The sequence below is a fragment of the Saccopteryx bilineata genome, chromosome 4 (genome assembly GCF_036850765.1).
Source record: "Saccopteryx bilineata isolate mSacBil1 chromosome 4, mSacBil1_pri_phased_curated, whole genome shotgun sequence".
Lineage (NCBI taxonomy): Eukaryota > Metazoa > Chordata > Mammalia > Chiroptera > Emballonuridae > Saccopteryx > Saccopteryx bilineata.
This window is the reverse complement of record NC_089493.1, coordinates 135,853,425-135,878,801: the sequence shown is the minus strand read 5'-3', so window position 1 is coordinate 135,878,801 and position 25,377 is coordinate 135,853,425. Positions and strand designations below refer to the sequence as shown.

The window sequence follows — 25,377 nt, the reverse complement described above, 5'->3', positions numbered from 1 at the left end:
CATCCAGGCCTAGGCCACCCTCCACCTGACTGATGGGGCCTGAGGCCCAAGGGAGAGGCTTGGCACCATGCACATGCCCAGTGGAGGAGGCGGCCTGAGGTGCCCATGGCACATCTGGACACATGCTCAGGGCAGAGTGGCCTGGGCTTCCAGATTGGTCAGTGCTGAAGGGGCATATGGGGGTTGCCGGCACAGATGTGGCTCCTAAAGCTGTGGAGATGTGCACATGTACAAGCATTACAGGTACAGTTAGAGCATACAGGAAGGCAGGAGGGACCTAGTTCCCAGAGGGCAGAATTGGGGTCAGCTGCTACTGAGCAGGGCCTGAAGCCCCGGAGGCCAGGATATACTGTGTTACTCCAGCAGGTTACCAGCTGACAACTTTGGGGAGGCCATATACAGAAAAGTCAGTTCTGCTGGCTGCTGGGGGTCTGGCACACACTTGCAAGAACCTCTCTGTGACTCGTAGACTTCATGTCTACAGTTCTTGGGCTCAGACAGACTGACAGCTAGCTGGAAATGAGGAGGCTGTGTGAGCAGCTCTGGGGCAGGCTGGTACCACCACTCACCTGTTGGTGGCTATGTCATTAACTATGGAGCCAACTGAGCCTCTCATCTGGTGGATGCCTGTGGGCCCTAACCCCCCACCCCCACCAGCCCAGTAAAGCCTGCTGTGTCTCAGCCCTCACACGGCCTGACAGCCCATGGCATGCACTGAGGGCATAAGTGGGGCAGATAATTGGCATCTCTGGCTTGGTGGCTAACCAGCAGTGGCCAGCAGACAGCCCAGACAGCAGCAGCCACTCACCTCCACAGCTTGCAGGGACTTAACGAGCACCCCACACTCTTTTCCTCTGTCTTTCAGAGCTTCCTCGAACGGCTCCATGAGGACAATCAGCTTGAGTCCTGGGGTCTCCTTCCTCTCCACATGCATCAGCAGAAGCTGGGCCTTTTGAGGGGTGTCCACAATCACGGTGCTAATGTCCGCTGCAGGGACCACCAAGGACAGGCAGGCTGTGACTGTGTGAAGCACATGCTAGGCAGCGGAACCATGGGCTGCATGTGCCACAGCTGGTGTGTAAGTAAACAGGTAAGACAGAGGAAAGGGCTTGGAGGCTGGATGGAGCTGGGGTGGATGGCTAGGTTGTCTCCTGGAGCAGTTTCCAAGCCCCCTTTGCTGCAGGCTCAGCCCCTATCACCTCAGGTCAGCTTGAGATATTTAGCACTGGCAGCATCTGGCCCAAGCTGTAGTCACCCACAGAGGATGAGCAGCCCACATGGGGGCTGGTGCAGAGGCTCCTTCTTGGCAGCCAGGCCCTGTGGTCTCAGGAAGCCACTTAGGGGCCAGATGGACGCCCCCTTGTGTTTTCTGAGAGCAGAAGCAAAGTGCTTCTGATTAGTGTTAGACAAATGGCGTAGCCTGAGAGGCTGGGGCTGGAGCTGGCTGCCAGTGGCAGGGAGGGGTAGTGGTGGGCTCACCTGTGTTGATGATGTAACGGATAGCCCCAGGGCCCAGGGTGTCATAGAGTGGGACCACCACCATAGAGTACGTGTAGCAGGCAAGCTCCGCGATGATCCACTGTGGAGACACGCGGGGCAGGGGTGGAGAACACAGAGCAGAGAGGAGGGCTGTACTGCCCTGAAGCCAGGCAACCCGGGTCCTTGCTCTAGATCCTATAATGAGAGGCCTCTGTTCTGGCCCTCTGCATGTGGCAATGAATCCTTTAGACAATGGCTGTTCCTGCTCATGCACAGCCTTCGAGACCATGCTTGCCCTAGGGAAATCTGGAATTCCAAACAGCCCCATGCCAACTTCTAGGGCTGTCATGGGCTTTCCTCCCAGGTCCTTCCTTCCTCCGGCTCAGGGAGTGGCTGTGTATTGGGCTGGGTAGGGTGTGGATAGAGCTTGGCTGGGATGTCCTGGTTAGGGGCAAAGCCAAGGGAGCAGGAGGGTGTGGCTTGGACCAAGCATCCCCATTTTTTCTCTCGTCCCAGGCCTCACAACAAGTGGAAGCAGGGTTGTTCTATGGTACCCAATCCCCTACTCCACCAATACTTCTGAAACCAGTCAAGGTAGATGCTCACCTCTGGTCGATTTTGTGCAAAAACACCAATAAACTGATCTGTGCATGCTTGACAATTGTACTGGAGAAGTCCGGACCCGAGAAATTCTGCCTTGTCGGCCACCTGCACACAGGTGTGGGGAAGTGATGGGCACATAAAGAGTCTTCAGCAGGGGAGGGCAACCCCCAGGAGGGATCCAAGGCTTCTACAGGTCTGAGAAACCGCTAAGACTCCCACCAAGGTGTCTGGCAGCCCTGTGAGGCTGCTTCCAGAAGTTTGGCAGACAGGCGGGGTGGGGGGAGTACAACCCTCTGAGACCCAGCAGGGTGTCCACAAGCCCCCTAAGTGCCCAGTCTGCAAGGGAAGACAGTGGAGCCTGTCCTCTGTCACTCACCTCCTGGTAGGACAGCCACTGATAAGGCTTCTTGGACTTCCGGAAGCCCAGACACGGTCCATTGCCTGCAGAGAGATAAGCGGACCTTGTGCAGGGGAGGAGGGTGTGGTGGAGGTGCCAGCAGACACCTGGATGGACCATATTGTGCCTGTCTGACCTGCTGAAGTCTCAGAAAGCCTAGAGTACACAGCATGACATCTCCCCCGTGATCAGGGAGGTTCAGGAACGGGGGCTGACTCAATGCGGGTTCCTACCATGAGCTGTATGATGCAGCCCCTACAGAACACAGAGACCTGGGCCACTGGCCAGAGCTGGCAGTTTGCTTCTCTGCAACCACCTCCCTTTGCCTCATACCCTGGGTCACCCGATATCTTGGAGGCTCAGGGTTCAGAACCATGCCAGCCAGTGACCTGGAGGTTCCAGGATCACCAGGGACGGCCAATGGAAAATATAGAGTATGGGCTAAGAGATGGCTTAAGATCAGTCAGTCTTAGGTCTGGAACAAAACCGAGGTCAGTCCTTGGCCACATAATGCAGCTACTTCTCTGATTGGGTGGGCAGAGGACCAAGAGTGGCTCTTCTCCTGGGAACCTAGGCACCACTTACTTGCCATGCCCCTGTACCATGCTGGCTCACCCCCACGCTTGAACCTGCTCAACCCTGCCACAGCCCCTCCACACCCATGGTCCCTCTCACCTGAGATGCTAAGCCCACGACGGAACACCTCATACATGGTCCTGGCATCATCATAGTAGTGGGTGAGCAGCCGAGGGCCGTCCCCAATCACGGATCGCCGGGCCCCACCACTGTCCTAAGAGCCAAACACAGGCCAGAGAAGCAGGCTGAGGCAGGCAGGGGCATCAGCAGAGGGCACCAGCATGCACCAGGCTGTGCCTAGCTTGAATACACACCCCAGTGGAGTTGGGACTTGCTCTGTGTGCACTCACACACATGGCCTATGCACACCTGGACTATACACACAACTTGTAAACAAGTTCACATACATATGGCCTGTACACAGTTGACATGTATGCATCCACACACACAGTTGGTTCATGCACACAGGCTTAAGCGCACTGGTCCCTCTCTCTCTCTCTCTCTCTCTCTCTCTCTCTCTCTCTCTCACACACACACACACACACACACACACACAATCACCCACATACCAGGTCAGCATATACAAAATGACCAGAATTTCACTGACGGTTCATACCACCTATGGTTCACTCATACAATGGAGTGGAGAGTGTTGGCTGGAGTTAGGCTACCCTGGCTTTATGATCAACCTGCCAAGTTGTTCCCCTCATCCCTTCATCTGCTGCTGTTATGCCCCCAGGTTAAGAATCATTTGGGTGCCAAATAGCATTCACATAATAGTGTGGATTAGTTTTAGGACCAGCTGAGGGCACCTTCCCAGGAACAGAGAAGCCTAGAAGGCTGTGGAAGGCACAGGGCAGTGAGTTCCTGGGGCCTCAGCAGTGTGGATCCAGAGTGGGAAGGTGGCAAACCCCTCCATGCTGTGAACTAGGGAGAGGAGCTGGGTCTCCTCCTCTTCCCCCACCTCCCTCTGCAGGCTCCCCAAACCCAGGGCTCTGCAGAACTATAGCTCCACCTCTTCTCTCTGGGTTGCATTGGGCTGACCCATGGCCTGCCCTCTCTTACAACATCAGGTCTAAGGAATGTCTGTGAGAGCCATAAAACAGATAGTCAAGCTCAAAACCACAGTTGGCTCCTGTTTTTATTTTATTTTACTTATTGTCTTTCAAGAGAGAGGAATGGAGGCCCTGGCCGGTTGGCTCAGTGGTAGAGCATCGGCCTGGCGTGCAAGGGGTCCCAGGTTCGATTCCCGGCCAGGGCACACAGAAGAAGCACCCATCTGCTTCTCCACCCCTCCCCCTCTCCTTCCTCTCTGTCTCTCTCTTCCCCTCCCGCAGCGAGGCTCCATTGGAGCAAAGATGGCCTGGGCGCTGGGGATGGCTCCTCGGCCTCTGCCCCAGGCGCTGGAGTGGCTCTGGTCGCAACAGAGTGACGCCCCAGAGGGGCAGAGCATCGCCCCCTGGTGGGCATGCCGGGTGGATCCCGGTCGGGCGCATGCGGGAGTCTGTCTGACTGTCTCTCCCCGTTTCCAGCTTCGGAAAAATACAAAAAAAAAAAATAATAAATAAATAAATAAAATAAATAAGTAAAAAGAGAGAGAGGAATGGAGAAAGAGCTAGACAGACAAAAAACATCTGGTTCTGCCTGTGCCCTGACCGGGGATCAGACTGGCATCCTCTGCACACCGGGACAATGCTCCAGTGGTCGGCAAACTCAGTAGTCAGCAGAGCCAAATATCAACAGTACAACGATTGAAATTTCTTCTGAGAGCCAAATTTTTTAAACTTAAACTATATAGGTAGGTACATTCCTTACCAAGGTAGTGCCCACACATAGTATTTTGTTGAAGAGCCACACTCAAGGGGCCAAAGAGCCGCATGTGGCTCGCGAGCCACGGTTTGCCAAACAGGGCTCCAACCAACTGAGCTATCTGGCCACGGCTTTCAACTGTTTTGTAATAAAAAGTTCTGTTTTGCCAACGAGTACTTCCTGAACACCAGCCCCATGTAAGAATAATGGGAGCTGGGCACATATACCATCAGACCTGGATAGCACTCAGGGTGACGGACGTGACAGAACAAGAAATGACAGCACAGAAGCAGTTCCAGTGGCCTGTGTGTGCTGCAGACGAAGGCAAGGAGTCTGGCCTTTGGGTTGAGGGCCCTGGGGAACCAGTGTGGGCTCTAAACTGGGCTGAATGACATGATCTGAATTGTTCCCCACTCTGCAGTGCATGGTAAATGCCCATGCCCTGTGTGATCAGGGCCCCTCCTCATTTCCTACTCTCCTCTGCCCACTCCACTGCAGCCACTCTGTCTTTTTCTGCTCCTGGGTGAGAGGCCAGGGCGGGCTCAGTCTTCCCAGGAAGGGAGGCCTTGGCTGTGTCCGTGGACTGTCCTCCCAGCCAGACCCATAAGGTATCTCTGCACCCCCCGTCACTGAACTAGAGCCACTCCTCATCCAGACCCTGTCCAGATCACTGTTGCCTCCATCCCAGATGCCCAGGTCCATCTTCTTGCCTGCCCTGCCTCAGTCGCCCTTCTATAGCACAAACTGGCTCTATCCCTACCACCAAAGACCCCAAATAAATCTGTGCCCACCCCTGAGGGACCGGCCCAGTTCATATGACTCTAGCCTTGTTGACCTCTTCAGGTGAGCTATCGTTATAAACTTACCCAAATCAACTACTTTTAGTGATTTCTCAGTTTCATCTCCACAAATCCCAGCACAGCCTTAGGAACAGTACTCTTTTTATTACTCACTTTACTGTTGAGGCTCAGAGTATTAAGAAACTGCCAAAGACCACAGGGCACAGCCAGCCTTCAAACCCAGGGTCACCATAGACCATTCTCGTCAGCACTCTGCTAGCCCCTCAGCAGCCCCTCTCTACTGCCCAGCAGCCCACACAAATAATCACCACTTCCGATAATTCTGATGATTCTGATAATGCTCAGGTACATCTTCACACACTGGTACCTTTGCACACACCATTCCTTCTGCTGGAAAAGTGCCCTGAAGGACCCAGCCCCATCTTGACCTGAGCCCTCTCCTATCAGGCAAAACTCTGCCATTCTTATGCTCACCAAGATGCCCCATTAAAAGCTAAAAACAAGGTGCCAGACAGTGGATGCAGCATGACATCATTAAGGGGGGGGCGATATCTACATGTGCTCATGGACGATCGTTAACACAGTTCTCGGGAAAGGAGAACTGAGGGACGAGGAGAGGACAGTAGAAGCTCTCAGTTTGTGTCCCTTTGTTCCTCTTGAACTGTGTGAATATCTTATCTACTCAAAATGAACAGAATTAAAGTTCAGAAAAAGGCAATGTTTTAAAAGGCAAAATAAATTCCATAAGCTTAAAAGAGAAATAAATATCACTGGCCCTTATAGACTAAGCTTAGAACACACTTACCCAGGCTGGGCCTGGGGTGGGCTTGGCTCTGGGTCCTGGCAGCAGACCAAGGCTGGGTACAGAGAAGGGAACTGACCTGGCAGCCCCTTGAGAACCTACTTAGGCCTCCTCCTGTGGCACCAATGAGCCAAGGCCCACACCCAAGAAGCAAGCAAAGCAGAAATCCAGATCAAGGCCAAGGTCAGGCTCTGCCCAGGGCTCAGATCTGGCAGAGGCTGAAGGAACATCCCATAGGAGACTGCCCAAGGCCAGTGGAGCTTGCTAGTTGGAGACCAGGAGAAATCAAGATTCTCTGGGCTATCTCAGGTCAAATAAGCCACAATTTTGGCTTCTACCTTCATGATGCCTGTCCTCTGCCCATTATTTTCCACAGCTCAACTGCTCGAACCCTGCTCACCTCCACTTCCTCTGACTGTATCAGGAGGTTGCACGGTGGTTGCAAGGCCTTTGGCCGGTGAGTAAACCAGTAGGCAAGGATGGCGGCCAGCGCCCCCATACTCATGAGGGTGGTGGCCGAAAGACTGCGGAAGAACTGACCCAAGTCACCCAGCTCGGGCAGCCGCAGCATCCTCAGAATCTCCTGCGTCTGCATCTTCTCCAGAAGTGAGAGGATGAACTCTGCAGGAAACAAGAGGCAGGTGAGGGAGGAGACCTGACAGCAGGCATGGGAGGGCTAGTGAGTGGCCTCCCACCTGTCTTGGATCACAAGTGACACAATGACCTTGGCCACATACACTGTAGGACAGGCCTGGACAGTCCCCTGGTACCACATGGTGTATCCTAGCAGCTGGCTGCCAGGAAGGTGACAGGCCAGAACCCCAAGCAGGCACACCTGACAGTCAGCTATCTAGCCAGTTTTCCTCTGCTCAGACCCTAGGTCATGCTTGACAGCTGCTTCCATATCTTCCAGGGACTAGGACAGCTTTGGGGTCAATGCCTGCTGAGCCCCAGGGCCCGGTGCCCTGACTATGTTGTATGGTCACAGCATTTGGCTCAGCTGTGAGCATGCGTGACATAGTGCCCAGTCTGAGTGGGGGTAAGGGGGTGCAGACTCCTCCCACTTCATCTCAAAGCTCCCAGGCCCAGGCCCTGACCCTGAGGAAGACAGAGAAGGCAAGGGGTCAGGGGGCTGCACTTTGCTTAGAACTGAGGAGGGTAGCCAGAGCAAGCCCGGTATTAAATGTCTTTATCGCCACTGGGGCCTCCTTGGTGTCACTGACCAGTAGGACCTGAGGCTAGAAACATTGGCCCACAGACCAGCCCAGACAGATACCTCTAGCCCTCATGATATGAGGGCAAGGGCCTATCTGCCAAGGGTCCTTTGGGTGACACACAACAGGGTCTCCCCAGGCCCACATCCTGGCCACCATGGGCTCTCCTTAAAGAAAAGTTGGAGCCAAAGATCTTCCAAGGCCAGAGGTAACACTGGTGTCCACTTTCTGAGGAACAGCAGAGTCCGGTGAGCAGCTGGGGTGGGGATGGACACTGCTCCACTGGCCCCAGACTGCTCACCACTATGCATGTGGCTCTGAACCACAAGCACCAGAAGCCACATCTGTGCTGTCCTCCCCAGGATCCCATCAGCTCACGTCCAGAGGAGGAAGGAGGTGGCAGAAAGGAGCAGGTGTTAAACTGATGGAAGGGAAAGAAACCGAAGCTCAGCGAGAAAGGGCTCAGCAAAGTGCCTGTGCACTCCCGGGGTCGCCAGCAGCTCTCGGGATATTAGATATATCTTAAGTCAGGGTCCACACTCACTACTGGAGTCTAGCTGGCCACAGTGGGCCTGTTCAGGGGACATGGAGGATGCCCTGAGGTGGGCAGTAGAAGCACTTCTTTGAGAAGCACTGGTAACTGACTTGGTTTAAAGAGAGCAGGTCCAGGGGGCTACCACATCCTGCTGTTAGCTAAGTGAAGCAGTGTTGGCAGGGCAGACATACGGGCAACTGGGGTCAGGGGGCTGCACTTTGCCTAGAACTGAGGAGGGTAGCCAGAGCAAGCCCGGTATTAAATGTCTTTATCGCCACCGGGACCTCCTTGGTGTCACTGACCAGTAGGACCTGAGGCTAGAAACATTGCAGAACACCTACCGCTCTGCCAGCTGCGAGGCTGGGGGGCTGCAGGCTGCTATGCACCACCCACAGGCACCCTCCTCACTGGCCATCGACCTTTAGAAGCATGGCTGTGGTTTCCCTACTCGGGAAACAATAAGAAACACAACAGCTGCCACTCTGCAGCGACAGAATATAAGCCAAACAGCAATTGCTGAACCCCGAGAGAGCAGGGATCTACTGAAATGCCAATAAACAGAATCTGTGCTAAACTGTAACATCATCTCAGCAGAGATGAAGTCAGGGATATGCAGTCATTGCAGAGAAAGTGAGTCAAGCTCCTTGGTTCCTATCCCTTCTCCTTCACTTAGAAGCTCCACAAGATTGAGCATGTTCCAACTCTCTGGACCTCCACTTCCCCATCTTTAAAATGGGGACAGGATCACTCAGGCATGTGAAGTTCCTGTCCTGTATCGGGTGCAGGTAGAGGCATACGATGGCTAAGGGGACGTCTGTCAGACCGAGGTGGCTGCTCAGCCCAGGCTGGTCCAAACACTGGGCAGGTGGCTGGGCCCAGGCACTTTGTGTGGCCCCATAGGAGTTGATGCTCTGCAGATGGTATAGCAGGCTGTTTGAGTCCTGCGAACACTCATCAACTACCCAGTAGCCAGCCAGAACATTCTCTCTGAATTCCTGAGCCAAAAATCTTGTCTGACTAGCAGCCTCTTTGGGCTGGGTCAGTGCTGAGGCCATTCACAGGAGTGACCACTCCTGGCATATGATCAAATTAAGGATCTTCATCAGCAAAGCAGAGCCTATTATGGACCATCAAGAAAAACCGCTCTGGGGAGGGTTTTGGCCAGTTGGACAGCTGCTTCCTTGGGACATTTATTTCCCTAATCCACAGATGAAGAGACCAAGTCACAGTCAGGCCCATCAGATAAATGACAATACAGATATGCACAAACACTTGGGCTGGGCTCTGAGCTGACTGACCTTTCCCCTAATGGGCGAAACTTACTCAATGGACTGGACAACCAAGCCCCAAGAAGTCTCTGCTAAACTCCTACAAGTTCAGCTATATGATCCCAAAAGTTTTGGAGAAAATCCTGGAACTTCTCTATCACCAGTCCTTGGTCCTTGGCAGTTGCTCACGGGCCCTATACTGTCACAGAACATGAGCATTTGTGGCATGTTGGGGCTTTCACAGAGCACAGCACAGAATGGTCAATACCATTCATCTACCCACTGTCCACCTTCCCCTCCACCCACTCACCACCCATCCACCCATCTTCCCACCCACCCATCCATCTACCCACTCACCAATCCACCCACCCACCCACTCATGCATCCACCCATCTATCCACTCACCCACCCATGCATTTACTTAGATGTCCCACTTTCATCTAGCTCAGGGTTAGGCACTGGGATAAGCCAGATGTAGGCCTGCCCTCAGTCTCATGGAGAAGACACATGAGGAAGCAGGCAGTGCTGTGCAGTGTGGCTGGGGCTATGATCAGCCATGGGGAGCCAGAGGAGGTGCCAGACTCAGGTAGGGAGAATCGGGACAGGCTTCTGGCAGAGACAGAAGGATCAAGAGGAAAAGGTGTCCCAAGCAGAGGAAAGCAAATTTACAAAGGCTGGAATTGAGATTATTGAATACTTAGCAAACTGAATATTCTATTTGGAAAAAAGTCCTGAGTCCATGAAACCTTATACAAGAGTCAGCGCCACAAGTCTAAGGATGGCCTCCCAGATATGCTGAGCTTTCAGAAGACACCAAAGTGTTACAGTCCCCAGGAGAGGGAAGAATAGAACTTATTTAAACTTCCTGAATTCCTGCGGCCTGAGAAGCCCTTGCCTACATACTGCACTGTTGGATCCTCAAAACAGTTTCCTGCACTCATTATAAGGTAGAGAACACAGAGATTCCACTGAAGAAATGACCTGCCATTTATGGATACAGTCAGCGAGTGAGGGAGCCAGGACTTAAGCCCCAGATTACAGCCTCCGAAACCACTGCCTTGTGTCACACCACCCCCCACCGGGGCCAATGCTGCACTCTCCATTCCCACACCCAGTGCTCTCCTTCATAATAATGCTGAACCAACAAAAAACCATCTCCAGAGCTGCTCAGAAGAGCCCAGGCCCAGGTTACACTGAGCCACCAGAGTCTGTAAGCAGGACCAGTCACTGTTCTGTGCCATGCACACTCTATGGGTAGGCTCCCTCCAGCCTCACATCAAGAACCCACCCTGTTCTCATGGCTGAGTGACCTCCTCCAGGAAGCCCACTCACCCAGGACGATGGAAGGAAGTGGAAACAGGCTTGGCCACCAGCTCCTCCCCAGGCTCCTACTTAGGTGTCCACCACTAAGGAGCTCTCAGGCTTAGCTGTAGCTCCTCTGCCCTGAGGCTGGGCCTGTTCCCCTCCTTGACTGCGCAGTGACCAAAGGGTGTCATTCTTCCAGGCTCACCAGCCTTCTCAGACTGCTTGCATTAACCCTGAGATTCCCTTCAGACCTGAGAGCCACTGGAAATTTAGGTCCTCTAAGGCAGTGATCCCAACCCCCGGGCCGCGGATCAGTACTGGTCCGTGGGCCATTTGGTACCGGTCCACAGAGAAAGAATAAATAACTTACATTATTTCTGTTTTATTTATATTTAAGTCTGAATGATGTTTTATTTTTTAAAAATGACCAGATTCCCTCTGTTACATCCGTCTAAGACTCACTCTTGACACTTGTCTCGGTTACGTGATACATTTATCCGTCTCACCCTAAAGGCTGGTCCGTGAAAATATTTTCTGACATTAAACCGGTCTGTGGTCCAAAAGAGGTTGGGGACCATTGCTCTAAGGACATGAGCCTCAGAGCTAGCCTGAGCAAACAAGGCCTTGGCAAGGGGAAGGGCAAAGCCTAGGCCTGGGAGTCTGCTCTCATCTCACTATTCACAAGGCCTTGGTTTCCTACAACCTCCATGTTCTCTGTCAACCTGGGTTGGGGCTCAGTGGTCCCTGGGGTCCCAGCCATGGCTGCTCCTTCGTGCCCAGGAGGCTCTCCTGGTTGCAGCAGCCTGGGGCATAGGGTGGGGGTGGGATGGTACCCAAAGGACTCAGTGGTGCTGATGTTGCCAAGTGAGCAGCTGTGAGTGTTTGTAAATATTCACCTGGCAGGAGCAAAAAGCCCTAGGTAGGTAGGAACTAGCTTCCTCATCTCTGACACAGATTAATCCAGAATTCCAAGTGGCGGCCAGGCTGGGGCACTGGGACGCCCCTGCACTGTGTCCTCGGCCAAGTGAGTGCATGTGGAAGATGGGTGGTGAGTCATATTCCCCCAAACCCAGGGAGGGTGGGAATGGGAAGAAGGGGCACTGGCAGGAAGCATGGTGGCTCCGAATTGGCAGAGTGACAGAGGCCAAGCCCCACTCAGAGCATAGTCCCTGTGGAGATGGCCCTGGAGCCCCTGGGTAGCCTTTAAGAACCCTCTGCTGGTGTAGCCTAAGCCTAAGCCCAACACTCAAGACCTTCACAGTCCAGGTCAGTGGCTCCATCAGCACTATCTCCTACACATATCTCAACCCTGACTGCTCCTGCCCAGCCCACAGCCCCGGCCCAGCGCAGCCACAGCTGAGTGCAGTTGAGACTCCCATACCAGCCTCCTCAAACGTCTCCTGTCTCTGACCAATGCTCACACTGATATCAAAGTTACTTTCTTGTCACATAGATGTGACCATATCATGCCACTGCTCACAAACCTCATCTGGCTGGCTCCCTGCTACCTTAGGGCAAAAGTCCAAACTCTTCCTGCTGGCACTGAGGCTTCCATGATCCTCACCCCAGCTTCCCTGTGTGCCAGCCTAGAGTGGGGTGGGGGTTCTTGTGACAGGGTTCTGGGTCTCTGCAAACCTCTGAGGCCTTCAGAAAGGGTGAGAAGCACAAGGCAGGCCACCAGATCATCAAATAACCTGCTCAACTCACAGTGAATAGCAAGAAAAAAAAATCACAACCTCTCCCAGGGCCCATGGTCCCTGGCAAACAAGCTAGAGAAAGGGCCCAAAGGGAAGTTCTGGTGCTGGACTGACCTGGGTCCAAATCTTGACTCAGACTCTTGAGAGCTGTAAGACCTTGGACAAGTTACGTCACCTCTTGGTGCCTCATCTTAAATAAGCTCATGGACAGATAGTGCAGTGCCAGGCACGTAGAAAGGAAAACACTTGGTAGAGAGCAGTTAGCTGAAGCGGCTCCTCTTGTTTCTTTGCCAGACATTAGGGCACAATGACAATCTGCAGAAGTATTTGCATTCACACCCTACCTTTCCAGAGGGCTCCTGGCACTGGGGAGGCGGCTGAGCTGGTCCCATTAGTACCAGCCTCCACCTATAAAGAACACGTGGGGCTCAGGAAGAGAGCTTACCACATCTCAGCCAAAGCACAAAAGTAGCGAAGGCCCTGCCCCAAGTCTGCCCTCCTGGGGACAGCTGATGGCAACAGTCACCTGCTCTGAGAAGCTGGGTGATGTTGGAGGTGTTAGCAGTGGCTCCCCGGCAGCTGTGGGAGCAGGTCTGGCAGGGACCTGAGCACAGAACAGCTCTATGAGAAGCTGCTGGCCCCTTCAAGGCGTTCCCTGCACTGCCCCCCCCCCCCATCTGCACACTGGGCATTGCTGGCTCAGATCAGCTCAAAGCCAAGCAACCAGCCTTAACCCCTACTCTGCCAGGTTGCAGGAGCGTCAGCTCAAACCTCTTTGCACACCACCCCAGCTCTTTCAGTACTGGAGAGCAGTTTGCCAAATGGGTTGCTTAAGGACAAAGTCTCTTTACACATCCTTCTGTGATACTTACTAGTGGCCAGGGCCTCAGCCATGCACTGGGGCCCGCAACCAGCAGGAGTGGTAGGGGTGGCGGGAAGCCAGGTCCCTGGTGCTGAAGGAAGCCTGCACCATGCCCAGGAAACTGCCTCCAGCCCCTGCCAGGGGCTGCCTCCTCTCCCCACCCCCACAAGGTCACAACGAGTCTCCTTGGGGAGAAGAAGAAAACTGGGCATGGTCCCAGATAAAGTATCTGCTTAGAGATGCTCTGAGGTGTGGGGACTCTCCGGACCAAGGGTCAGGGTCTGCAGGCGGAAGATACTAGCTTTTCCTCTGCAAGACCCCAGGCAGTACAGCAGCCCTCCGTAATGCCTGCCCGGAGAGACATCTTCCTAGCTTGCCAGGCAATGGCCATCCTGGAGCTGGAATCCACACCTGGCCCTGTTGGAAACCAAAACTGAGCTCTAAACTCTCTCAGCACTTCTGGTGGACAGACTGGGCCTCCCAGGGCCTCCCAGGCCCTCACTCCTGCAAGGTTCTGTTTTCTCAGGGCGAGGGAGGGGGCCAGGGATCAGGTATGGCCCATTTTCACGCCTGTTTCCATGGCCAGCACACAGTAGGCACTTGATGGCCACGGCTAAAGAGTAAAAGGCCAGTCCAGGTTCCAGGGCGCAGCTCACCCCACCCCCTCCAGGCTCTACACACGAGTGCTTCCAAGCCTTCCAGGACCCACCACTGTTGCCCACCCAAACCCAACTCACCATCTCAGACCATGGTCCACTGCTCTGAGCTTCCTCTTGAGAGCTGTTTGCACAACCTTCCTGGCAACTCTAGAGCCCACAGACCTTGCAACAACTTCCCTGGTGCTGATACAGTTTCTACTGCTCACCCCACTGCCTGATGAGAGCTTCCTGCACCAGCAGCCCTCACTGGCAAATTCCCACAAGCTTATCTGGGCCCCCAGGCCCAAGCCTCCCATAATCCACCTGGAAGAAGCTTTAAAATGCAAATGCCTGAGCACCCATGTTGGCCCAAAAAGCCCCTTCCCCAACCTTCCCGGCAGGTTCCCTACTTTTCTCTAGACATCTTCAGAGATGTCTTTAAATAAGATAAAACCTTCCTTTAGTGGTTCTCAGGGCTGCTCCTGGGGCAGAAAATCCAGTGGCCACACCAACGTCCTGGCTGAAAGCATACACAGGTGCCAGAGCCGTGGAGCCCCACAGTTCTATCCCAGGAATTGTATGGCCCCATTGCTAGGTTATAAAAGCACAAATTTCATCATCACACCTGTGTAGCCCTGACCTGCAAAGAAGAAAACACAGCACCCCACACCTGGCCTGGCATCCACCCCATCTACAACGGGACTCACAAGATCTCTTCCATGAGAGGGGGGCTTCCCCTCCGTCTTCCTCTTGGGTTTTTATTACAGCCACAGGATCACAAATGTTGGGGCAGTGCTGGGGCTGAGAGCCTCCCGGAGCCCAACTGCACATCCCCCAGGAGAGATGGACCCATGACTCAGGGTTGCTGGGTTACAGGGAGGCTCACCCATCCAAGCCTCCCTGAGGAGCCTGACTATAGCTCTGAAGGTTCAAGTAAGCCTCTTGAATGTGGAAAGGCCCAACTGAGGTTGGCTGTGCCTGACCACTGTGCAGGGCCACCTGTCCCAACTAGCTTGAACTCACTGGAAACATGCCTCCTCATAGCAATTCACTTGGTGTGGGAAGCAGCCTCCACTGTCCTCTGCCTCCCACCCCCCACATCCTCATGCCAGCACCTCTCAAGAATCTCACTCACCCTGAGACCTGGTCAGGGACCATGGGTCCACATGACGGTAGCACCAAGAAGCTAGGCTCAGACAACACTTTCAGAAACTGAAAAATATAAATAGCCTTGAGAACAGAGGAGCAAAGAGAAACACAGTGTCTTTCACAGGCTCTGAGATAAGCATTGTTCTTATTACAAATCAGGCCCAACAAAATTCTCAGAGCAGCAGAGGCTAAGACAGTGGCAGCGTTCCCTTTGGAAATATTTCCAGGGTACAATGACCAGGACTAATGATGTAGATGTGCTTTGGCCTCATTGTCCTTCCTTCCACACCAAGCCCTGGGACAGCAGGCACAGCCCCGGGAGACCAGTGAGGGCCAGAGGGCCACAGCACCACGCAAGCAGAGGGAAACCCCCTGGCCAGGCCTGGCTATGCAGACAGCCAAACCCTGGGGCTGCAACATGACCCTCTTCCCTACAGACCAGTCTGCACCAGGGCCACCAGTGTCCTGGCCTGCAGGAACTGTGAGTGATCCGTTTCCACCACTGGCCCAGGCTGAGGACACACTGCAAACCCTGCAGGTTCAAGCTCAGCAAAGGGAACATGAGCTGCTCCTAGCAGGGCGATGATGTCAGAACTCAATTGCAGGTGGCCTATAGGGTACCGGAGGGACGTGACCTCCTCCAGCTAAAGGGAAGGTCCTGCTCAGACATGTTTATGGCCTTAAGCCTGGGGGAGCAAGAGGGATTTGCTTGCTCGCTTTTCTACTCAGGAGCATCTGGGTACACCCTGCTCAGGGAGAAATGCACAAAAGACAGAACCTGAGACCCATCCTCAGTCAGGGAGGCAGAACAATGGGAGAATTAGGAATAAGGCAGAAAGGAAGGTTCTGAGAAAGGGACAGAGTGACGGAAGTGTGTTGTTAAGTCACAGGAAGAGCCTGTAAGATGCTGAGCTCCTGGGAAGGAGGCAGGGGCCAGGCAGCTCTGAGAACAGCGCAGGAAGCTGAGGCTGGGAGGATACCCTTTAGCTGCAGAAGGAAAAAGCTTGTGGTTGGTACTGTCTGTATGCGTCATTCCTTTGAAGTCACAGCCACGAACTAACGGCGCCCACCAGCTCACCTGACCTAGTGCTCTGGTGTTTCAGGGTGTAAAAGTGCCCTGCAAGCTGTGCACCTAGATCCCTGCCAAGGGGGTGGCTGTTGCCGCCAGAAGCCAACGGGAGCCCTTTGCCCACCATTCCAGGTGTTGTTACTTCTTCACAGAACAGACAACAAGCAGAGAAAAGAGAGTTCTAGTTAAAGGTAAATTTTCTGACAAATTTGATCAGCTTAATTCTCTGGCTTCACCATACTTTGACAAAGTGTCTCATGTGAATGCCACAAGGAAAAACAACTCTGGATTTCACTCAGTTCAGTGGAAGGCTGTGTTGGTCTACGGGACTGTACCACCTCCTGAGTTATCCCTCTGGAGACCAGGGCCACAGGGCAGCTGCTGTTTTCTCTCACTGCCCTCTGGCTGCCGGGCCGTTGTTGGCCAGTAGGAATCCATGGTGTCCAGAGGGTTAATGCCAGGCTTAAGCAGCTTAGCCCTGAGTAGGGCAGGGAGCACTGAGAACCCCAGGCTCCTTTTCAAGGCCACAGTGAATGGGAAATATGCAAATGACCGCCTCCCAAGGACAGGCAGGGGAGGGCCTGCTGCTGGCTGGCTCAGCTGTCTCTCCACTCTGGACCTGTCACATGAAAGGGTTTGTATTCCAGCCACTGGCTCCAGCCTGGCTAGGCTGAGGCTGTTCTCACCAGAAAACAAAAATCTCTTTCAGCTCAGAGCAAAAGGAGGCTCTGGCTGGCTCAGGACTGTTGTTAGCCGTTGTTCACATTGCTCACGCTGACCCACCCAGAGCACCCATCACTTGGATTCTCACTGAACCCACCATCTCTCCAGAGGAAGCTGGAGGCTCTGTGGCCTCTGAGCTAAGCACTGCATCAGGTCAGGGGGTGAGACCAAAAAATGGGGCGGCCCATTCTGATGCTCTGTCGGTTTTGTCCTTTCCAAAAACTAATATTGGATTCATCTGAGGTAGCAATCCTTTCTTTTTTGATACAAGGGAACTGGTAATTCTCATGGTGTTGATGGTAAACATAAAAAAATATGTGGGAGGGAAAATGCGATGGTAAACAAAAATGTACAGAGAGGACTTTTAGGGACGAAGGCCATATATGTTTTCTGCCTGTCACCAACAGCTGCTGCCACCAATGCCCTTGGGCTGTGGGTGGGGTCTGTGGTAACCCATAGTCCAGTGTGTGCCATCACTAGCTTCTGGAACACTCCAGGGCTTGGACATCGTCATTAACAGAGGTCAGACTTCAGTCTTGTTCAGACTGTCAGAGGCCAGAAAGGCTACTTTGCTGACACCCTAGGGCCACCAGGAGCTGCCCATTAACCACAGCACAAATCTTGTACCCTATGGAGCACAGATGCTATTCAGACTCCCATTAACAAGAGACAATGACACAGCCAGGTCATTTAGCCTGAGAGGCAGTCTAGGACAAAATCACTTAAGGGATCCTGAACCAACAGGAGGTTCAGTGGACAATCTGCAGACCTCCTGCAATCCACAGGAAACGGGCCTCGTCAGCCTCTGAGCCGAAAGAAAGCACTTGTCTCTAATGACCGTCCAGGTGCCTCCCCTACTGTTAGTTGGGGCCACACAGTGTGCACAGAGTTCATGAAGCTGCCCTGGAGAGGAGGGGAAGACAGGACACTTCAGAAGGAAAGGGGGCTTCACAGCTTTTCCCTGCTGTCTGACCGGTGGTAAGGATATCAGAGACACATATACCCAATTCTCCTGCCAGCCCGCTGGCCAGGGGAAGGCCCACCTCCCTTCCTTTCCATCCACCACCTCAGGCAGAGCCAGGCTTGGAAAAAGAGCCTGAAGGCAGGGTGGGGAGATGAGAATGGATGAGTTGAAGGTGTCCCCCACTGAGAATCACATCCAACCGATCTACTGGAAGGTACTGTCACCATTAATACCTAAGTTCTCCAGCCGGCAGGGTCCTGGAGTCTAGGTGGCTTTATGCAGGCCAAGCTCTAGGGAGACAGAAGCACTGTCCCTTCCAAAGTCAAGGAGTCACTGTAGGCCTGGATGGATTCCAACTGAGTGCCCTTTCTCCGTACTGATAACTGCCTTCCTCTCATTGGCCTCTAAGGCCTTGCCATCCAGCCTCTGGCCAAGCTCCCTACTCAATCTCCCTGTCCAATCTCCCTGGCTGGCCTGCATCCCATCTTGCTGCTCTCTCTGTCCCAGCTCTTACTACCTACTTTCTCTTCCCCATCTCTGACTGTCCTTGCTATGTGGCCTCTAGCTGGTCTTGCTGTCCTATCTCTGGTTGACTTTTCTGTCCTTCCCATTGGCTCTTCTGCCTACTTGGCAGGATCTGCAGTCATTGTCCAGAATGGTTTGTTGCCACGGCCAGGACAGGGTTTGGTGGTTGGGAGGAGCCCCACAGGGCAGTCTTTAGCCCCAACAGTCCTGGAGGCAAAACAGGACTTTGTGGCAGGGCAGAATTCTGCTCAGTCCCTCGGGATCCGCCTCCTGTGCTGGTGGACCAGGCTGCAGTGTGCTGGGAGTTAGGCAGGGTCCTGGCAGGACTGGTTAGTGGGATCTGTCCCAGAGCTGCCCATCCCCTCTCCCATTCCTACAATAGCCATCAATCACTAGGTCTGTTCCTGGCCCAACAGGTGCCAACCCAGATTTGCTTATCCCAGGGTCTGAAACTAAGACGCTGATTGTTCCCTCACTGGCTCCATCCTGGCCTGGCTTCCCACTCTAAAGCCCCAGGAGACAGCTATCTCTCAATGCACATCTGAATGGGCAGATGGCAAAGCAGAAGCTAGCCACCCCCAACTCTTCATAGACACCCCCAGCAAAATGCCTGGAATTGCTGTTGCAAAAGGAAAGGTGTCTTCAGGAAGAGCAGGTGAGTAGGTACAGGTGGGACTTCTTGGTATTTGAAATCCTTCAGGCTTTGAGATTACAGGTTGGGCCTCAGAATAGCTAGCTCAGCTCAGCTCAGCCGACTCTCCATCTTCCCACTTCTGCCTGTCACAGACCCCGAGTCACACAAAGAAACTATGTCTGAAAATGACCACACCACCCATGGGCTCTGAGGGCTACTGGGTAATGGTGGGGGACCATCCCTGGGCATGCTGAAGGAAAACCCCCATGGCCCAAAGTAGCATCTTGCCCATAGCGCTCCCCTCCTGGGGTCCAGTGGGTGGTTAGTGGGGAGTCTGGCCAGGCCGAGGCAGGAAATACAGCTGTTACATAAAACCATCCAGTGGGCTGTGGATCCTGACTGGGGCCTCCTTTCAGCTCTGCTTGGCTGGAGCTCCCAGACTACTGGGAGACTGAAAACTTGGAGCTCTAAGTCCTCAGAGAAGACTATGTTCTACAAAACCAGTTACCCTGCAGCTGTACGTTCCATCATTCATTCATTCATTCATTCATTCATTCATTCATTCATTCATTCATCATTCTGCAGCTCTTCCTCCTGTTCTGGTTTCTCAGCACTAAGGGCTGTCCAGTGAAGGCTGACCTGGTCCTGCCTGCACAGAGTTCACACCTACTTTCCCCTACTGCTTCTAGCATACTGGCATTGGCATCCATCTGGGCAGAGAGACTGACACTTAGTAGGAGCACACTCAAGGTCTGTTGCTCATTAATTGGCTCGTGAGAAAATGGCTTATAAAACACATCATTATTAAAATAAACTGTGCTCAGAGAACTGTTTATACCATTCATGTATGCAGTAACCCTGATCCACACTGTGTGCCTGGCCCTGGAGGGGCACAGAGAGGGGACACTTTGACCCTGCCCTCAAGAAGGTCAAAGGGCTAGTGGAGGAGGCCAAAGTTCAGTGGAACATATGCCGCCAGGGGATGCATGTGACTTGAGGGGTGCAGGGGCAGTGTCACCTTAGCCATCCACATGCCCATTTTGAGCTGTACACAACCACTACACAGAATAAAGTTCATGTTGCCTGGCCTGGCATTCTAGGGCCTGCAGAGCTCAGCCCTGGTGACTTCGCTGGCCAAGCAGAGTATGTTCCTCCCCTAGACCTCAGTTAGTCCCATGGCCAACCTTTCCTCACACGGGTCTGTCTGACTGGAAGGCCTTTTCTCCCTTTCCTCCCTTTCTGCATGTCAGAACCCTACAGCCTCTCTCAACAAGGCCTAGCTCACACTGTCATAACTTCAACCAACACTTCATGAGTCCTTTCCTGTGTCCCAGCCCCTGCTCTTGGCACCTCACACCTGTCCTCTTTTAAGCCCGCCCCTGACCTGACAGCCAAGGACCGCTGTCTTGCCTATGCCCATGACAAGCCTGCTGGAGAGGCTCAGACCCTGCCTGATCATACCTGGAGAACCCTTCCTGGACTGGAAGTCTGAAAATTGGGTCTGGCTCACAGCTCTTAGGAGTTGCTTCACCATTGAACCTTCCTGTGTCTCAGTGCCTCATCTATTAAGTGGGGATAATAGCACTTCAGTGTTGTGGGGAAGGTTAGAGGAAAGCTTGAGGAATTGTAGAACCCAGTGCTTGACCCATAGTAGGTGCTCAGGAAAACAGCAGTCAAATCATCATGTCTGCAACAACACTTCCCCCCATAAAGAATATCCCCTATTCTGTGAATATCTGTGTGCTTACCGTGTGCCAGGCCCTGGAGAGTTACACAGTGTAGTTTCTATGATACAGACACCTATAACTTTTGCCTCTTTTTGCAAATAAGCCAGAGCTTCATGCCTACCTACTCTGCTTGCTGCGTGTATGGGACAGCCCTGGATCTCAACTGTAGCTGAGCTAAATTCAGCTTTCTGAAGGTTAACCTAAGAGCCCTTATAACCATAAGGAACAGAAAACTAGCTGGAAAGCTGAATGGCCTGGTTCTGCTGCTGTGCTCTCTCACTGGAACCACCCCATATCCTCCCAAAGGCCGAGGAATGTGAGAAGGTGCAGAGATCAGGATTCTCCCTCATGGTGGCACTGTGAGCAAATCCAGGCTTTCTCTTGTGAGGTATGTCCTCAGCTTCTCTGCCTGGCATTCCACCATCTGCCAAGGTCCTAACTGCCTTCTTGGGGCCCCTGGCACAGCCCCAGACTGCACACCAGTCCTCCACCCCTATGGGAGCCCAGGGTTGGGGGAAGATCTCATAGGGCTGAGCTGAGCCAGGCTGTGCAAGTCTGTGCCTGCCCTGGACACCTTCAGCCAGATGGCTGCCACACTGGTCTGAGACACCAGGGCCAAGGTCACAGCTCAGGCCTACTACCTTCCCTTCCTGGAGCTCAGCCTCAAATGGGCCACCCTTGGGCCACCCTTAGGCCACATCTATTCTTGTACACTTCACAACAGCCTCCAACTGCTCTCCCGGGCTGCATGCTCCCCCTGCTGGCTCAGCCTGACCACTGCAGTAAAATCAAGAGCTTCTCTGTGCTCTAAATCAGTGGTCCCCAACCTTTTTTGGGCCACGGACCGGTTTAATGTCAGAAAATATTTTCACGGACCGACCTTTAGGGTGGGACAGATAAATGCACAAAATAAAATTATGCGACCGGTGTAAAAACTGGTATTTTTAAATATAATAGTCGAACTTACAAGACAAGCGTCAAGAGTGATTTAATAACTGTTTTCACTGACGGATGTAACAGAGGGAATCTGGTCATTTTTAAAAAATAAAACATCGTTCAGACTTAAATATAAATAAAACGGAAATAATATAAGTTATTCATTCTTTCTCTGCAGGCCGGTACCAAATGGCCCACGGACCGGTACTGGTCCACGGCCCGGGGGTTGGGGACCACTGCCCTAAATGAAAGCTTCTTTCTCCTCCAGGATCCCTTCCTAGCCAGACTCCATTCTCCACCCACTAGGTTCCCCAGTCACAAAACCCTGAAGGCCCACTCCTACTATGGTTCTTTCTTCATACCTTCTTTGGCCTTACTTTCTCTACCTGGAGTGTGGACTCCCTGCCCTTGACAAATACTCCTTTATGCTGCAAAAGTCCACTCAGTTGTTACTGCAGGCCAGGTAAACGGTTGAGCAGACTAGGCCCTGGATTGGGCCCTGTACAAGGGTTTGGGGCTGCATCAGCCTAGAGGAAGGGGCACCCTCCTAGAAATTCACTTACTTTGCACAATGGTGCCACATAGGCGGGCGGAGTGTCGGTCCATTGCCACCAAGGTCCTCTGAGCACTGATGGCACTGAGACGGGGCACAGCATCCGACTAATGCTTGGTCTATTTAATCTGTTTGCTTGTTTACTACTCAACACACAGGTGGAATGTGGGTTGGCCTTCCCAGGGCAGATGCTACCCTTGCTCTTCAAGGGCTCAGAGCACATGGCTGCCTCTCCCAGATAGTCAGTTCCTCCTCCAGGTGGCTCACCCTACCCTTCATCTGTCATTCTCTCCCTGTGGCCCCTTGAAGGCAGTGCTTGTCATCCTAGGGCCCAAAAGCACATAATTGGGTGACAAAAAACACATAATTCTTCTAAAGGGTGGCATCACCTTGGTGGTCTTCTGTTTCTGGCTGAGCTAACGGGTTGTGGCAACTGCAAGGTAGAATGTGTTCTCAGTTTTAGCTTAGCAGTCCTCTTTGCCCTCAGAGAAAGGCTAGGGTCCAGGCAACGTCTCAAGCATAGTGGGCCATGATCTGGGAATGCCCCAATGTGTGTCTGGGGTGTTCTACACAATGAGTGCCACATATCAGCCTCAGTCTCTGGGACCTAGTGTGGCATCTTGGAGGAGATTCTTGTTTGCAGTGAGACTTTTGCCCCTGTGCAGGCAGCGGCCAACTGCACCAAGAGTCATCCTGTTTGACCATTCCAGGATCCTGTACAGTTCCTCAGCAAGGCAGTTCCCCTATTCGGGAAGGCATGTGACCAGTTTGGGAAACACTCCACAACAAAGCAGGACTGAAGGCCAGTCTGAGTCAGTGCCTGCTGAACCCCACTTTCAGACAAGGAATCCACACTATGAGGGTTTTTTTTTTTCACAAGCCATTGATGACTCCTGCCATATGTGGCCCTGTAGCCTTCATATACTGTCCAGCAGCCACAGACAACCAAGGCCCCAGAGAGCTGCCCTTGGGTCCATGGCTGGGTGGAGCCTCCTAAAGGTATGGAAAAGGGGTCTCAGCTCTGGGAAAGACTCTAAGACCATCACCCAGGCAATAAAAGGAGGCTGTTACTATCATCATCATTTTTGATAACTCATGCTCCTTATGCCTGACCCCAGCTCTAGCCCTGACCTTGCCTGTTGGACAAGCACATCAGGTCCAGAGTGGCCCTGCACAGACAGTGGCAGACAGAAGGAGCTTAGGGAGAAAAGGGGATTAGAGAGGCCTTACCTGCCCCTTGCCCGGGGGAGGTGTCCCTGTGGCCTAACTTAGGGCAATGGGAAATGGGTGGGAGGAATGATTACCTGGCCCACCGAGTAGGCTTCTAGGTTCAAACCTACTACCACCAAGCACTGAGCAATGACTAACCAGTTAAAACCCCAGTCCACCAGATATTATCCGTGTGACACTGGACAAGTCAATTAAAGGGGAAAGCACCTCCAATCTCTTAGGATTTGTTATAAATATCAAATTAACATGCAAAATTGCAGGTAAGGATTCTAAAAGAGTTGACACCCACCCCCCACCCCACCGCTCTCTTTGGCTCAAAAAGAACCTTATTAACTCCTCTGATATGTTTGGATATGAAATAAACATTAACATTCACAGAGCATTTTATCTGGGGTAGGTCTGGTTTAAGATTCAAGCATTTCACATATATTATCAGGCTGAATCTGCACATGGGGTGATGATGTTGGGGGGAGACCCTTTAGTGGTATAATATGAGGCTCACAAAGGGGAGGGCTGGTGCAGGCAGAACTGGTGGGTGAATGGGCCTGTGGTGAGACCCCAGGTGTGTGTGGAGGGAAGGGAGGAAGTGTTGAGCAGGGATGCAGAAGAGATCCTCACAGACTCCTGAGAGATTGCAGGGGTAAGGGGCTGACTCCTGTGAGGGGAGATGAGGACATAAATCCTGGGCAAGGCTGAGGAGCCAAGTAAACCCCACTTTACAGATCTTGTACTCATGGAGAGGTCTGAGGAGAACCCCTTCCTGGGATCAGGAAGCCCTAGACCAGTACTGGTTATGTTGCTGACCTGCTGCAGGATCTCTGGGACCAACACCCTTGGTTTCCAGACGCTGGAGATGGACAAGGATACACTAAGTCTGTTCCTGGACTTGGCCTTGGGGGACAAGTGGGCTCAGGGCCTAGTCTGATCTGTGGATGGCCATAAGGGAGGGGGTCGCAAGAACAAGAGGGAGGTTGTTATGGGGTCGCAGAGGGCATGGCCCCTCATTTCTGCAGACCCAGCTGCCTTCCAAACCCGCCGGGAGCCCCGCAGAATTTGGTGGTGACCTGGGCGGCCTGGCAGAGGAGGGCCTGAAGGAACGGCTAGGCAGCTGGGGCTAGGGGCTCACTTCCCTTTGGCACCAAGACCCCCCACAGCGTGCCGGGGCTGGGGGTCAGGGACAAGGACAGGATGGGGACTTACCCGCGAACAGCCAGAGAGAGCCCCCCGAGACAAGGAAGAAGGTCAGCATGTCCGTCAGCAGGTCCCGGCCCGGCCCGGCACAGCCTCCCGGGCCCACAGGCGCGCAGCCCGGCAGCCCAGCAGTCGCCGCGCCGCAGCCGCCAGGTATTTTTAGCCCCCGCTCCCCGCTCCCCAGCGGCCCCTCCCCGCGCCGCTGCAGAGTCTCAGCGGGAGGGGGAGGACGCGCGCTCCAGCGGCCCCCGGCCTGCCCGCAGCCCGCCCCAGTCTGGCACTCCCCACCTCCACCCTGCACTGCCGGGAGCTCAGACGCACCGCTGAACCGCCAAGGCCCCGTGCGGGGGAGGGGCCGGGCCAAAGCGCGGAGCAGCAGTCTCCGCCCCCGCCCCCAACGTCAGGACCCGGCGTTCTGGGGAAACCGGCAGGAGAGGGGCGCACGGGCGACCAGTGGGGAAGCGTGACGCTGCGCCCACTCCACAAATGCGCGACTCTGTTTTTTTTATGGCTGGGCAGGCTCAGGTGGCAGAGGGATCGCAGTCACCTGTCCTAGCAGGCACACATGTCTGTAGGCTGGCGCCCGCTGACGCAAACCCAAGGACCCGAATTTGCGGACACCGGGATACTCTGGGTGTCAAGTCTGCAAGTCAGTGAGAAGAGGGGGGTGAGGTTCTTTCTAGCCTCTAGC

General features: G+C 53.6%; 1 protein-coding gene across 5 annotated transcripts in view; it reads right to left on the bottom strand.

Moving 5' to 3' along the window:
• Positions 1-24,966, bottom strand: part of ACSL6 (acyl-CoA synthetase long chain family member 6) — a 59,109-nt gene extending 34,143 nt beyond the window's left edge. For 2 of the 5 annotated variants that reach the window (XM_066278427.1, XM_066278429.1), the window contains exons 1-7: positions 24,696-24,965; positions 6,867-7,087; positions 3,155-3,269; positions 2,459-2,523; positions 2,086-2,187; positions 1,480-1,579; positions 809-987 (exon numbers count right to left, since the gene is read on the bottom strand). In XM_066278427.1, coding sequence (XP_066134524.1) covers positions 809-987; positions 1,480-1,579; positions 2,086-2,187; positions 2,459-2,523; positions 3,155-3,269; positions 6,867-7,087; positions 24,696-24,744 — 831 coding nt within the window. In that variant the 5' untranslated portion in view covers positions 24,745-24,965. Of the gene's footprint in view, positions 1-808; positions 988-1,479; positions 1,580-2,085; positions 2,188-2,458; positions 2,524-3,154; positions 3,270-6,866; positions 7,088-13,011; positions 13,068-14,084; positions 14,225-24,695 lie in introns of those variants that run through there. The other 3 variants (XM_066278428.1, XM_066278430.1, XM_066278431.1) reach the window with 3 other exon arrangements.
• Between the last annotated feature and the right edge of the window lie 411 nt (positions 24,967-25,377).